This window comes from Lutra lutra, chromosome 2 (genome assembly GCF_902655055.1).
Source record: "Lutra lutra chromosome 2, mLutLut1.2, whole genome shotgun sequence".
Taxonomy (NCBI): domain Eukaryota; kingdom Metazoa; phylum Chordata; class Mammalia; order Carnivora; family Mustelidae; genus Lutra; species Lutra lutra.
In genome coordinates, this window is record NC_062279.1 from 140,943,065 (window position 1) to 140,959,288 (window position 16,224).

General features: G+C 51.0%; 1 protein-coding gene across 1 annotated transcript in view; it reads right to left on the reverse strand.

Annotated features, from left to right (window-relative positions):
• Positions 1–416: 416 nt before the first annotated feature.
• The window catches only part of RNF212 (ring finger protein 212), a 33,074-nt gene continuing 17,266 nt past the window's right edge, over positions 417–16,224 (reverse strand). Inside the window, exons 8-11 of the mRNA XM_047718582.1 lie at positions 15,674–15,719; positions 11,662–11,725; positions 1,678–1,750; positions 417–901 (exon numbers count right to left, since the gene is read on the reverse strand). Of these exons, the coding sequence (XP_047574538.1) occupies positions 718–901; positions 1,678–1,750; positions 11,662–11,725; positions 15,674–15,719 (367 nt within the window). The 3' untranslated portion in view covers positions 417–717. The remainder of the gene's footprint in view (positions 902–1,677; positions 1,751–11,661; positions 11,726–15,673; positions 15,720–16,224) is intronic.

The following is a 16,224-nucleotide window of genomic DNA, read 5'->3' on the forward strand; positions in this document are numbered from 1 at the left end:
GACCAAGCTCTTGGACAAGTCTTAGGTTCTTGACATATAAGGGATCATGATTAGCCCTAGAAGCCTCTTTCCCGCCCCGTGCAGTCTTGACTAGTTGCCCTCTTCAGCCGAGAATGAGCATCTCACCGACCTGGCAGGAGGCAGGCCCAAAACTCATCTCCAGAAACCAGTCATTGCCAAACACAGCATCACCTGTGAGCCATGGACACCCAGGTGACAGAGGCTGTCTGGACCATGTGACCATTCCCCGCGGGGGCCCGTGTGCAGAAGGTCAGGCTCTGCCTAGCCCCCAAGCCTTCCTGCAGTGAGCCAGCACGGGGATCATGCTCTGCTTCAACACTGATGTTTTCAGGAACTCTGAAGGTAATAATAAGAGCCAAGCTTCAAACACGTCACATTTCTGGACAATAAGAAAAGCACTTTATTCAGCTGTATGACGTTATTCCATCAAGTATGGACGCATGTTTCACTGCGTCACGTTCCACTGGTAGCCCGAGAGCCCCAGGCTGACGGCCCGATGCAGGACCTCATTCCCCTTTTGAGTGTGGCCGCCCCAAGGCCAGCAGACCCTGCGGAGCATGGGAGCCAAGAGCCGAGGAGCACACACGCGTGAGCCCCTCTCACCAAAGTGCAGAAGCGCGGTTCTCAGGGACAGTCAACCGTCAGGTCCACTCCTCCCACATGTACGTAGACACCCTCCACACACACATCTCCTTTTCAACGCAGTGCGCACTTGCCTACTCGCTGCCTCTGCAGCAGAGCAGAGATGCTGATGGGCGGCCTGGGGGCCAGTGCCTGGGAGCCCCCGAGGCTGGGCGAGCCCCCTCTTGCCGCTCGGCCGGGGGCCGGGGGTGCCGCTGGCTGGGACGGCGCCCTGCAGGGGACAGGCAGCCACGGGATCCTAGGAGTCAATTCAACAGATCTACGTTGGGAGCAGGTTTATGCCCACAGCCAGCCCCTCTTCTGTGCCAGTGCCCCCAGCGGGGATTGGGGGTCTGATGGCCTCTGGAATCGGGGTGGAGGGCACATACAGATGCAGTTCCGCATGGGCCAGGGAAGATGCGCAGCACCATAGCTGGGCTATCGCAGAGGACAAAATGTATGCTCGCCATTAAAGAGCTTGGGGGGGGGGCAGGGATCCCCTGCCTTCAGGGACCACCTGCCTTGGACGGATGAGACAGAGAGCCTGGATAGAGACCCCTGTGGGGGTTCCAAAAGGCAGCAGAGAATGGGGACCCTCAGGGTCAAAAATGAAGAGTTAAGGGAGTGGTGGTCCCATCAGGTTGGCACACAGCAGCCAAGTCCAGTTCTGCCTGCTGTAGTCAGAGTTTTAGTGGGACAGCCGTGTCTGTCTGTCTACCTCTACGTCCTTGTCTGTACAGCTGAGAGCACTCACTACCTGCCCTTTACAGAAATATTTGCCGACCCTAGTCCAGTCCATTCCTGGGATAAGATACCTCCTAGCCGTGAAATGGCTCTTTGGAGTTTTTAGTAACAGTGTAACTGCCTAAGTTACATTTTAGTTTCAAAAAAGCAAAACTGATGTGGTCTAATCTTACTCAGAACATGGATGAATGGGTTGAAAAGGCAATCCGCTAAAGGTTCGTGGCATTATCTGTGGGGAGCGGGCAGTCCCGTGCCTCCCGCCTGGGCGTCTGTGGAGCAGCAAGACATTACCTGAGAGCCTGTGACACGCTGCTGTGACCGGGCGTCAGGCCGAGGAGCTGAGGGCCGTGGCGGGAGATGCTGCCTGTAGAGGATGGGGTTAAAAGGTGAAGGCATGAGGCTCCAGGAAGGCAGACACATAGCACCCGGTTGTCCCCCACCACATCTCCAACATCCTGCTCTCCACGCCCTTCCGGAAGGGGCAGGGTGTCCCCAGCACGGGAGCAGCCAGGGCTTTGTCCCCATGCTCCACAGCTGCCCAGGGGACATTGAGGCCACAGAAACCAGGGTGGGGCCACTCAGCCCCCAAAGCCTCCACCTGACACCGCGCTCTGGGCTGTAGGCCTGGTGCAGGAGGGCACTCCGTCAGCGTGTGCAAACCTGCACTCTGCCCTACACTCTGTCTTGGCTCCTGTTACTCTGAGAACCACTGGGAAGAAAAGCACCTCTAGAAGCTTCCAGCTCTGAGGAGCATCTCAGTGCCAGGACTAGCTCGTCCCCACCCACACTGTGAGATATTTACACTCCCAAATTTCTGCTGACATCCTCCCCGCTAATAAGAAGCTTCCTTTAAAGACGTAAACAGCCCCTGGCATGTGTTAGTCATAGCAGAGAGCAAATGTGAAGACTACTCTTGTTTAACACCCGAACTCTTTGTGCCCAAATTTTGGAGAATTTTAACAGAAGAATGGTGGGGAAGGAGGACAGCATTTAGGGTGTCCATGTGTCCTTTCGTGATCAGAGAACCTGGGTCAGAGAGAGGCAGTGTCCTTCCTAGGGCTGCGCAGAACCAAGTGGCCAACTCGGGTCATCTCTGTGCCACTGGGCTGTGGGGACTGTGGGAGGACATGGCTTCCTGGTGGCTCCCAGCAGCCCTGAGTCAGCAGGTGACCCTCAGAAGCTCTGCAGAATCACTGAGAGTCAGGGAGAAAACCTGTCTCACGTGTTTTATTTTCTGTATGTTGTGATAGCTTGACACTGTGGGGCCTTGCTTTTCTCGGAGAGATGACCCCTCCCGGGGCTAGCTGGCTCTCAGAGTAATGATGTGTCTGAAAGCCTGCCTTTGACATGACAACCCAGAGCCTGTGCTCTGCATCACCGCCCCCCCTTTTACTTTCCACCCTAATTGCCCGAGGCCAACATAACACACGGGGCAGCTGCTACCCCTGCCCCACAAACTGCTCATATGACCCCAACTAACCAATCCCACACCTGGTCAGGCCCAATGCCTGCTACTCCTTCCCGTGAAGACCATGCCTGCACCCCTGACCCAGGGATCCCACATGGGGCTGCATGGGGTGCGCCTGCCTCCCACATCCAGGAAACCGGGAATGAAACTTCCTCTTGCCTGGCAGCCCCTCCTGGTCTGCCAGCCACATGTCCGATGCAATAAATGCCAATACATTCTAACACGGGTTGGAGCCACAACAGTGATGGTAGGTTACCTGCCCAACATCACAGTTGGTTGAAAGGGTGTCTTATTTATTCTTTTTGGTAATTTGTGGAGAGAACGGTTGTCAGCAGAGATGAGGAAGCAGGCACCCCCAGAGGTCAACTCACAGGGGCCATGAGGGCCTGAATCCAGCACGATGGGCGCCCCACACACAGCCCAGGAGGACCACGTGACACGACGGGGTCTGAGGAACAGAGAACTGTCCCAGGCCACGTGGGGACTCAGAAGCATGGCAGGACCAGGTGTTCAGGTGCTGAGGTGTCCCCCTGCGTCAGCCCAGCTAAGAACAGGTGGTCTGACCAATGCTGTACCACCAATGGGATGCCAGCATGTCAAGGTCTATAATGCCCATTCAGGGAAGCAATGCACTTTAGAAAGATTTCCATTGAAAAATGAAAAACCTTGCTATTTAGAGAGGGCACATTTCATTAACCAGAGCATGGAAAGACTCATCCCTCTGTGATGTCAGACAGACAGGAGCATTTCTATAGGGGGAAACATGTAGCAAAAGCAGGCAGTGGGGTTAGGGTGGGGGATGGGGAGGAGCCCTGGGCCGTGGTGAAAGGAGGGCCTGTGCTCCAGGGAAAGGACACCTGCACCCCTGCACAGCTCCCTCACTCATTCCAATGTGCTTGTCAAGAAGAGGTCCAGGCTGCCCAGGAGCTGAGACTAGCAGACCTCACGAGAGCGAGGATGAACCCGGACAGAGGTGTGGATCAGCAGTGCAGAAAGCCCACCCGTGGCACACAGCATGTTTGTGTGCTCCCATGGGGCCCTGGTGAATCAGCAGGATGCTGCAGCCCAGCCCAGAGTTGAGCTGGGGCTGGAGGTGAGCGCCAGGGAGAGACTGTGCCATGTGAACCTGAGGGTGGACAGCATTCACATGTGGAGTGAGTGCCCATGGAGTGAGGTGGGGATAGCCGAGAGCTGAGGGTGTGGAGCGGGCTCCCAGCACAACACCTCTGCACAAGAGACAAGACAGTCTTGAATAAGATAGATAAGGTTGGAGGGCTCCCTGCACAAAGAGAAAATCTGCAGAAGAAAAGCAACTCCTCACACACAGAAAAATGGCACGACTTATGGCTGACTCCTCACCAGAAATGAAGGAGTGTGAGGCAGTGGGAAGCCTCCACAGGGCTAGAAATGATGGGGCAGGAACTCTATGTCCAGCGTAGTAACCCTTCAAGATGCAGACAAAATGAAGACATTCAGAGGTGGACAAAGACTGAGAATCCACTGCCAACTGACCTGTCCTACAACAAAATGGTGCTTCAGGCTGAAATGAAGTAAGAGCCAACAGTAACTTGAATCCATGGAAAGGAAGGAGGAACCCTGGAAATGGCAAAAATGCAGTACAAGTAAAGGATGTGTTATGTGACTTTGTTTTCCCTTATGATCTGTAAGAAGTGTGATGTTGTTTAAAAGAATTAATTAGGAGAATACTGTGTCATTGGGTTTGTAATGTTATGAATGCCGTATGTGTTATTATGTGTTATATATAGCATATGTAGTTATACATAAATAGGTTATCATGAAGCAGGGGATGAATTGTAAGGGAGCAGTGAATTTCACCAGAGTTGAGTCAGTATTCACTTAAAGTAGATTATGATAGGGTGCACAGTGTAATTCCCAGGCAATCACGGAGAAAAGTGTTAGTGGGCTCAGCTGTCATAACACAACACTACAAGCGGGGGCTTAACCAGTAGACATTTATTGTTCATAGTCATGGAGGCTGGCTGGGAGTTTAGGAAGGGCCTCTTCCTAGCCCATTGATGGCCGTCTTCACTCTGTGTGCTCATGTGACCTCTTGGTCCATATGCATGGAGAGTGAGTGAGTTCTCTGGTGTCCCCTTTTTTTGATGCTGTATGGTTTTGTTGACACAAATACAATGTGCCTTTTTTACCCTTGTGTCTCTTATAAAGACACTAACCATATCAGATCAGGGTCCCACCCTATGACCTCATTTACCTCCTAAAGGCTCTGTCTCCAAATAGTCATGTGGGGGGTTAGAGCGTCAACATATCAATTTTAAGGGGATATAATTCAATTTGTAGCAAAATGGTACACTAAAAATATTTAATGCAAAAAAAGGCAGTTAAGGAGATACAAATAACAATTCCCAAGTCACACATAAAACAAGTAGCAAAATGGCAGACATATATCCAAATATGCTGATAACTGTATTAATCATCAATGGACCAAACACTCCAGTGAAAATGCAGGCAGTGTAAGAATTGATCAGGCAACAAGAAAAGCAACATCTGATACTGTCTGCAGGAGATATGCTTTGGATTCAGACATAAATGGGTTGAAAATAAAAAAGAATGGGAAAAACTATGCCTTGCAGACTGTGACCAACTTAAAAATTAAATGAACAGAATTCCACCATCAAAAGCAATTACTGAGGAAAAAGTTTATCAACAAAGGTAAGATGTATACACTGAGAGCCACAGATGATCCCCTGGATAAATTAGAGATTTAGGAAGTGGAGAAACATCCATGCTGATGGACTCAAATGCTGAAAGCTGTTAAGATACCAGGTCTCTCCGAAACTGATGTGCAGATGCAACACAGTTCCCATTAAAATCCCAGCAGGCTTTTTTGGGGCAGAATTTGACAAAGGATCTTAAGATTTATGTAAAATCACAAAGGTTAGAACAATCAAAATCATTTTGATAAATTAAGAACAAAGTCAGAGGGCTAACACTGATTTCAAAGTTTATGGTGAAGCAATAATAAGGTGGTATTTTCCAAATTTCATTTAAGTAGTCTCTACACCCAATGTGCGGCTGAAACTCACAACCCCAAGATCAAGAGTTGCACACTCCACCAATTGAGCCAACCAGTACCCTAAGATGGTATTCTGATCAGTAAAAAAGAATACAAAGCCAAGAAGAAAACTCTGGCAGCTATGACCAATTGATTCAGTTTGGGACCGCTTATCATATGTAGAATTACAACTGACTTTTGTATATGTATCTTGCATCCTGTAACTTTGCCAACCTTGTTTGATTCATACTAGTATTCTTAAAGACCCCTTATGATTTTCTGCGCACAAGGGCATACCGTCTATGATAAGGACACTACACTCATTCTCACCCAATCTATGTGCCTTTCACATCCTTCTCTGGCCTCCCTGCACTGCCTGGAGCCCCCAGTGGTTGTGGGCTGGAGCAGGGCTCTGGACTATGGGTGCCCCACCGTGCACCAGGGGTGTGCTCCCTCTCAACAGTACCCTGTCGGCTGTGGGTTTTCTATAGATGCCCTTTACCTGGTGAGCAAGTTGCCTTCTTGAGAGCTTCTACCATGAATGATTACAGAATTTTCTCAAATTATCTTTTGAAAATATCTAATTAAGTCTTTTTTTTCTACTAATATAGCTAACTAATTGATCTTCAGATGTCAAATAACCTTGAATTACTGGGATAAACCCCACTTGGTGATGGTGTACAATCCTTTTCCCTGTCACTAGATTTGATTGCCTCACATACTTTTAAAGAATTTTGCATCCATATTCATAAGAAATACTGCTCAGTTATTTTTCTTGTGTTGTCTTTGGCTTTAAGATATTGCTGACTTTATAAAATGAACTGGAAAGTGTTCAGTCCTCTATTTTCTGAACTTATGTAGGATTATTATAAGTTCATTAAATATTTCATAAAATTCACCCATGAAGCTATTGGGAAATGGGCTTTTCTTTGTGGAAATATATTAAAATTATTAGTTCAACTTCTTCACATGATAGAGGTCTATCCAGATTTACTATTTCTTCTTGAGGTAGTTTTGATAATGTCTTTATAGGAATTTATCCATTTCATGTAAGTCATCTACTTTGTTGGCATAGAGTTGTTCATAATATTTTCTTATAATTCTTCTAATATCTGTAGGGTATGTAGTGATGTCCCCCCTTTCATTCCTGACACTGGCAATTTGTGCTTTCTTGGCACTCTAGGTAAAAGTTTACCAATTTTGCTAATTTTTTTCATAAGACAAACTAGGTTGCACTGAGTTTTCTATTTTATAGATTTCTAGTATATTTTGTTGCAGCTTCTTAAGGTTGGGAGCTCACTGGTTTTAGATCTCCTTTCTAACATAAGCGTTTAAAAGTAAACATTTCCCTCTAAGCATTGCTATACCTGCATCTCAAAATTTTTGGTTTGTTGTATTTTCTTTCATTCAAGATATTTTGATGTTACTGATGATTTTTTCCTTGACCCATTAGTACTTACAGTTGTGTTAATTTCCAAATATTTGTTTTATTCTGATTTTTTTTTCTGTTGCTTTCAATTTAATTCCAGTCACCTGCAAATATCCTTTGTGTGATTATAATCCCTTTAAGTATGTCAGGACTTGTTTCATATCCTGGTACGTGGTATACTCTAGACATTGTTCCAATTGCATGGGAAAGCAATGTGTGTGGTGCTATTACTGGATGGGGTCCACATTTGTCAGGTAAGTCAGTGGGGTTAACAGTGTTGTTCAAGTTATTGGAGTGGGTTATTGAAATATCTGAATCATAATTGTTCAATTAACCATTTCCCTTTTTATTTTTGTAAGTTTTGGCATCAAAAATTTGAGGCCTTCCATTTTTGGTGTCTACAGTGATAATGATTATGTTTTCCTGGTGTACCGTCCTTTTTATCATCATGAAATGCCCCTCTTTGTCTCTAATAATATTTATCTTAAGACTGATTCTGGAAGACTGGGTGGCTCAATCCATTGTCTGCCTTCAGCTCAGGTCATGATGCCAGCGTCCTGGGATAGAGCTCCCTGCTCAGCGGGAAGCCTGCTTCTCCCTCTGCTTTGCTTTCTCCCTCTCTCTTTCAAATAAATAATCTTTAAAAAACAAAACAAAACAAAAACCCTGATTCTGTCTGATGTGAAAATCGGCTATCTCTACTAGTTATTGTTTGCTTGATAGATCTTCATAACTTTCCTATTTGTATCCTTGAATCTAAAGTGAGTCTCCTATAGGGGTATATCTCTTGCACCAGTCTGACCATCTCTGCTCTTCTATTGGCAGGTGTTGAGAACATTCACATTTGATGTGATCAAGGGTGGGGGGAGGGTTAGATCTGTGTGGGCTACTTGCTGTCTTCTTGTTCCTTTTACATCTTTCCTTGTATAGCTGTTCTATCAACCTTTGAAAAGTATATTAAGATCTCTAAGATGGAATCGTCTATCTCTTCTTTCCATTTTGTCAGCTCTTGCTTCATAGATCTGTTTTTGCATGTGTTTACAACATAACTGTGTCTTCCTGATAGGGTGACCCTGTGTCACCGAGATGTTCCTCCTCCTCTTCTCCAGAAACAACCTTCGTCCAAAACTGTTTTGTCCAACACTCACACTGTGGCTCCAGCTTGTCTGGTTCTCTTCTGCATGGTGTGGTTTCCTCCCTGTACTTTGAGCCTATTTGCGCTGCTGGATTGAAGTGTGTCTCTTGCAAACAGCATGTGGCTGCATCTTCTTCCTCCAGTCTGACAACCTCCGCCTCCTGAGTGGGAAGGTTTAGTCCTAGTCACATTGAAGGTAAGCACTGATAGGATCTGATTTACACCTATTTTGCTATTTGTCTATAGTCCTCATGTGCCTTTTTTTCTTCTAGTCTGCCTTTATTGGCTTCTTTTTTGGTAAACAAATGCTTTTTAATGTAATATTTTAATTCCTCTTGATTTAAAAAAAAACTATTTTTGGACTCATGTTCATGTTTACTTTATTTTTTTTAAAGATTTTATTTATTTATTTGACAGAAATCACAAGTAGGCAGAGAGGCAGACAGAGGGAGAGGGGGAAGCAGGCTCCCTGCCGAGCAGAGTGGCCCGATGCGGGCTCGATCCCAGGACCCTGGGATCATGACCGGAGCCGAAGGCAGAGGCTTAACCCACTGAGCCACCCAGGCGCCCCATCATGTTTACTTTAAACAAGTCAGCATTGCAACTTAATTCTGTTGAGCTGTGTCACCTCTGCTCCAACATGGCCCCACTGCCCCCTTCCTCCATGCATACTGCCCTATGTGTTATGTCTGTTTATTACGACCCGATGAGTGTTACCCTTGTTGCTTCCACAATCTTAGGTTTTGTAAAGTAAGTGAGACCATGAGACTCTGTTCCCTCCAGTGTGTCGGGTTCCGTCCGCGTGTCTGCAGCTTAATGCCTTCTGTTTGGATTTCTTGTAGGGCAGGGCCGCTAGCAACAACTACGTTTTTGTTACTCTGTGATGTTTATTTTGTCTTAACCTTTGAAGGAGAATTCTCTTGGATATAGAATTCTTGGCTGAGCCAGGCTTGGGGGAGGGGAACGGTCTTTTAGAATTCAAGGCCTATCATCCTTAAAACTGTTGAAGACAGGAAAGAGGGAAAGTGAGCAAGGCATAAGCGGCTGTACGACGAAATGCAGGGTGTCCTCCCAGGGAACTTGGAGCCCAGAGCAAAGAAGGCTGCTCAGTGCCTATGGGCATAGCCATGCCGATGCTGAGCTACCCGCAGGCTGTGCTGGGCACCCTCGTCCCTGGAGGGGACGTCCAGGGACCCTGGAGGGTCCCTGCCACGTCAGCCTCATGCTCTCAGTGGCTCAGACACACTGGCCATAAAGGGTAGGGAGCAAATCGGGCATAATGTTGGGGGATCCAGGTAAAAGGAACATGGGCGTTTTTTATATTGTTCTTACCATTTTTCTGGGTGTTATTTCTGAAGTATTTTCAAAATAAATTATGAAAAAATCAAGGCGGGACCCTCATCTTACAATGTATCTCAAAATATACTCCAAAGAACTTGAAAAAGGTAAATATTGAGAACTAGAAGAAAATGGTATGGATATGGAAAAAAATCTGTCCAAACACAGAAATCTGTGAAGCAGAAAAAACCATAACCACAGATTTGATACATAAAAATGTTAAGCATCAGGGCGCCTGGGTGGCTCAGTGGGTTAAGCCTCTGCCTTCGGTTCGGGTCATGATCTTAGGGTCCTGGGATCAGGCCCCGCATTGGGCTCTCTGCTCAGCAGGGAGCCTGCTTCCCCCTCCCTCTCTGCCTACTTGTGATCTCTGACTGTCAAATAAATAAATAAAAATATTTTTTAAAATGTTAAGCATCTAAAATTTTAAAAAATTAGATAGACAATTAAATAGCAAACTGGATTAAAAAATCATTATCCTTCATCCTGAGGATTTCATATACGTGAAGGACAAATGAAAAACAGGCAATTCAGATAAGAGATGACTAAAATGAAGACACTCAAGATCACAGTCACAGGAATGAGGACATGTCCCTTCCAGAGTGGCAGAAGGGACAGCGGGATGCACAGGGTAGGATGTGCACAGGGCCATCATCCTGTCACTTCTCCATTCTAATCAACACATCTGAAAAGCATCAAGGGGGTCTCCGTGTTCCCTTGTGGGAACATGTCCAGGGAGAGAACGCAGTGAGGACCAGCGTTACTGGCACACAGCTCAGACACACTGTGGATAGTGAGGGCAAGAGCCCCCTGGGGGAGGTTGGGGGGCAATGCAGGCTGAGGAAGCAGCCAGGCCGGGCAGCCGCCTGTAAGAGGAGCCCCACATCACGCACCCCAGAAATGGCATCCCAGGACGCTGAGCAGGACAACAGAGGAAGTGTCATGAGTTCTCACCAGCGTGTGGCAGGGAGGTCCACCCATGGGAATAAACCGGCTATACTGGGGGCCTCCATCCCCGGCGGGGGGAGGCTGCATCCGTGAGCTCAGTGTTCTCCCAGCCAGCACAATGGGCCTGAGGTGGGCAGCATGGGAGCAGCAAGCAAAGAATGGGGACAAGAGGCTGCGAGCAGGCTGAACAGCCATGTTGAGGGGCCGCCCGGCCAGCGGGAACAGTGCCCCCCGTGGAAATGGCAGAGCCACACCCGGGAGGTGCCACCCCAGCGTCCCCCAGAACAGGTGCTGGAGGCCCCCCACTCCCACTCAGCTGTGATGAGTCTGCACACACCGTGTCTCTCAGTCCTACTCTGAGGCCACTGCTAGAATATCCCCTTCAGCACAAGGCGAAGGAGATGGAGAGCAGAGAACTGGGGTCAAGGACGAGCAAGCTCAGTGCCAAGTTGCAAATATCTGCCTCACGGGCCTGAGCTCACTGGGGGCTGGTGAGTAGGTGGGAGCAACAGCAGAGGGGCTAAGCCAGAGGCCCACCCAGACCCCCGCAGGGAGGGGTCCAAGCCTGTTGGTGGCATAGGCACTCATCTCCCAAACCCATCAGCCACTCCAACAATCCCTGAGGCAAACCTGGTGAGGAAACCACTTTGTTCCAGGCCCAGAGGAGATGCACCGTCACCAAAGCGTGGTCTGTCTGTGGCGGGCTTGGAGGGGTCTCTGGACTTGGCCACACCATGCCCAGGTCCTGTAGTGGGCCCAGCAGCCACACCATTTTGGGGAATAGGTCACTCCCACGCTGACATTGTTGAAGGACATCATTGACATGTTTGGGTTCTGACGGGTTTGATCGAATGTTCCTTTCCAGGGACCGCGGCTTGGTCTGCATGCTGACCTGAGGTGTGCATGCTGGGATCCCCACTTACCCATGCGTCCGTGCTGAGGTGGGCTGATCAGAGAGATTCTTGCTGGGCCAATTGCCACTTCAGGCTAAGTGTGTAAAAAGAAAACAAGTCAGTTTCCAGTGCTGCCATTTCTGAGGGAGATTCTCTGTATTTCCTAAGGACACATTGCTTAGTCTCCAGCCACCGGGCAAGGTCCTGGGCTGGCTCCTGGGCAGGACATGGGTCCTATACCACTGCGTCCCGTGGCCCCAGGGAGCCCACCGCTGCCAGCACGTGGAGAGTCCACTAAGTGCTTTGATGGATTTTGAAAGAGAAAAATCAAGTCCTTGACTGACATCATAAGTTTTAAGATTTTATTTATTTTGAGAGAGAGAGAGAGAGAACACACACAAGCCAGGCTGGGGACAGGAGAGAATCTCAAGCAGGCTCCCCGCTGGGGGCAGAGCCCGACGCGGACTTGATCCCATGACCCTGAGATCATGACCTAAGCCAATACCAAGTCGGACATTTAACCAAGTGAGCCCCCCAGGAGCCCCTGATATCATAAATTTTAAAATCCTGATTAAATCCTCATTTTGTGCATATAATTTTGTCACCTTGAAATCTAGATGCTAAAGGGGTGAAGTGTTACCAGTCACAGGGAACCCTGCTCTGGCCACGCACCTGTCATGTTCCCCCTGGGGACGGTCGCCCTCCCTGATTCCCTGAGGGAATAGCTCCTTGGTGAAGATGAGAGCGATGGGGGAGCCCTCTTCCAACCAGAGATGCTGCAAGGACAGGGGCCAAAAGCAGCCCAGTCCCCACTGTTCTGTCCCTAAACTTAGCCATCACCCCTCAGGGCCCTGATGGTGGCCCATCTTCCCAGCCCCCACCGCTGGCACATCTACCCCAGTGGTCCTTTACTCCACCATCCGGCAGCCACTCCTGGCTGCTGAGCTCTAGAGCACCCCCCATGACCCCACCACCTGGCTCATACCCACCAGCCAGACTCAACCCTGGAGGGACTGGCTGCGTCAGGTGGAGGTATTGCAAACAGTACTGCCCTGCCTGGAGGGCCGGCTCTCCATGGCCACGGACAGTGCGCTCACACCCACAACAGAGCTCCCCAGTTTGAAACATCTTTCCTAGCCATCTGTGGGAACGGTGGGCTGGATGCAGCTGTCCCCCCATAGGCTTGTTTGGTCCCACTCTTTCTGGGTCCTTCCCATCAGCCAGTCCTAGAAACTGCTTTATTATGCTGCTGCTATCAGAGTGAGTCCAGAGTGCCTGGCCTGTCCACCCTCCCCAGGGCTCCCCATTCCATGGCCGCCTGCTGGGTCACTGAGTCAGGGCTCCCAGATGCCCCCACTCTTGTGTGCCCCAGCAGCCTGTTGCACCTGCTCCCCTCACAGCCTCCCACAGGGATGTGCCCCTGAACCCCATTTCCATCCAGCTCTAAACAATGGACAGAAAAATTATCATCATGGAGCAAGACTGAAAACTACTGAGTTGGATTTGAGCAGGTAATTTGTCTTTTCTCACCCTAGCTTCTGCTAAAAAAAGGACTTTCATTTGTTTTAAGGACAAGGTGGTAACAGGTGAAGCCAAAATGATACAAAGACTCAGAGTGCCCAGCGTGGTGGCCGCAGCACAGACGGCCTGGCTGTGTGGGCACAGAGAGTCAGAGGTACCAGGACAGGGCCAACGAGGATCCATTTCCTGGGGCACGATGGGGCGTTAATGCCTGGGCTCAGGACGTTGGCCGCTGTGTTCAGGCGCATGCAGAACTCCAACAGCCTCTCAGAGCCCAGGCCAGAGGCCACTCTGAGCAGAGCAGGCACAGGCTCGCCCTGGACCAGAGCAAGGAAGCCACGGCTCCCAAGGAAGGTGTCCCACGCTAGGCTGCATGTGGGTGGCTCAAGAGCAGAGGCCTCTGCGGGGCCGGCCAGGAGCTCACCAGAAAACAGCGAAGACAGGGCGTGGCCAATGCCTGTGAGGAGGAGAGCACCCCCGGGGGGGCAGGCAGTCACAGGGGGGGCTCCCTGCCACCCCGCAGACCAGGCCTGGCTCAAGGGAGGGTGCAAATACAGCTTCATGCTCCCCCTCTATTTACAACTGCCTCAGCGAAGGCTTTTCCTGCAAGAAGATAAACACTCCAGAAAGATGTGCAACTGCCCAGTGTCGGGGGTTTATAGCTGTCCAAAGCTCCCTACCCAGGTATCTGCTGCTGCTGGTCCTGGAGTCATGTGACAGCAGCCCTATCCTGGCCGGGGTTCCCTGTGGGGGCTGCTGGTGCCATGTCCGTCAGCCCGCTCGCTTCTGCATTCTCGACGGCTGCCGTGCAAGCAGGCTTTCACATTCTGCTGGCTTCCCTTATGAAATCGTGAGCCATAGACAGCTTCACTCCATGCTGGTGAGTCCCCGGCAGGAAGTTACAAGTAGGGAAGGCCCCATCCCTGGGGAGGCTCCAGCCCGCTCACTGTCTCGCTGCAGGGCAGCGGGGGCAAGGAGGATGAGGCCCCTCCAGGACTGGTAGGGGCCAGGCCCTGGTGGCTGAGCCCCAGCTACTTGCGCAGGGTCTGTGGTGGGCGTGATATCTCCTCGGCTGGCTACGGTGCCCTCACTCTGCTTCCCCCGTGGCCATGGCCACTCACCTTGTCAAAAGCACCAGATGACAGTGCTGGCCCGCCAGAGAGAGCAATGTTCTCTCAACGCTGGAGGAAAGGGTGTGGCCCCTGCCCCCGCCGGGTCTCCCAGGAGATAGTGCTCATCCTGCCCCTGCCGGGTGCACAGAGCAGCTCTGGCCAAAGCGCCCTCGTGTGCACCCAGTGTGTACCCGCTCCCAGGGTGGCCAGACTGGCCTGGCGGGGTCCACACAGTAGACAAGTCGGCTCTGTGTTCTGCTCCGGCAAAGGCCGGGCAAACCGCAGCCCAAGGCCCGTCCCTGAATGCACTAGCAGCGGCTCATTTCCAGCCTGGAAGCCTGTGTCCTGGAGACCTCTGTGCAGAGCCTCTCTGTCCCCCACCCACCCTGATGGCAGCAGGTGCTCCCACCGGTCTGGCACCTTACTCTGCAATTTCAAGATGGTTTCCTGTGTTTTGGTCTCTTGGCTCTAGCAGCAAGCGACCTGCGAGTCCACAGAGGCTTTCAGTCTCAATCTCCAAAACAAGGCCACATGTTGGGGAGGCTCAGGGTCCAGACTCTGGGGAGCAGAGACCAGCAGGTGGGGGGGGTTGCTAGGACCCAGAGGGCGGGAAGCAGTGCATCCACAGTCTCCATCCAGGGTATGATGTGGGTTGCAGTGACGGCCCTGTGGGGCGGCGGAGGGGGGAGCACAGTCTGGCGTGAGCTAAGCACTGGGTGTCTCCTCCGTCCCAGCTCTGAATGGCTTTGTCTTCCCACCTGCTCATCCTGGAATCTGGATTCTTCCCTAATATAGTTCCAGGGTGGCCCCCTTGGAAATGAGTACTACTTCTCACTGAGCAGCCCCAACACCCATGCTCGCCTCACAGGGCGACTGGGAGGCCATGAACAAGAAGCACTAGACGCTGTGCCCCTGACCCATGATGCCCCAACACCAAGGAGCCCGTGCGCACCAGACCAGGCCACTCTCCTGACCCGCTCACTCCCTCTCTGGGCAGCAGGAGCCTCCCTCTGGGGACCAGCTTCCCCTTTCTGAGCTGTGTCTGGCTGGTGGGGGGGGGGGCAGGCTTGGGCCCCAAGCTTCCTCTGCTCTGGTCTCTCTCCTGCGCTCCTCAAAACCCTCCACGTTTGTACTTGGCTGGATGGGGCTGAGCCTGATGCAGCCTCAATTCCATCTTGCCTGCCCGTCTGCTCCCTGTCCCTCAGCCAGTTCCAGCCCTGCTCCCTGAAGGGCCATCCAGGAACTATGCTACCAACCACACCCTAGTGGGCTCTCCCCTCAGCACAGCCCACGACAAGAGACCCTGCCATGATCCATCCGTTAGGCAAACGCTTATGTTCTGGGCGCCAAGGAAAACCATGAAAGGACACTGCGTGGGGGACAAGCAGCCCAGGGACACGGGTACTTACTTTTCTTACCGGGGAAGGAGTATGGTCAACCTGCATGGACTCCACTCTGTTAAGTGAACAGTGGGATACATTTAGTGGGCCTGAGGCTCGTCAGCGACATGACCGCGCTGGCTAGGACACAAACCCAGGGCCAGGGTCACGGCCAAACCCTCTTGTGCGTCGGGCTCTTCACCGGGTGCCACAGTCTATCAGCCACACGCACATGGGAGCACTTCTCCTCTGGGCCCTGTGCCTGCTCTGGAGCCCCTGCTCCACTGCCATCCCACGCCCCCTTCAGTGGGCCACCCATGTCCGTGCCCTTCTAACTCAGGCCAAACCTCCTGCAACGCAAGCCGGGACGTCTCGTCTAGTTTTCTGAATGCTTCCTGCCTGACCAACACACTTCACACAGACGTGCTTGGTGTTAGCCCCCAACACCTCAGCCCCACATCTGACAGGCAATATCGTCTGAGCAGCCCCGTAGGAGAAAAACGGCAGAAGAAAGGACGAAGGAAGGGTGGGGGAGTGAATCGGGCGCCCAGAGTGCTTTCAGGTGCAGCGCCCAAACTCAA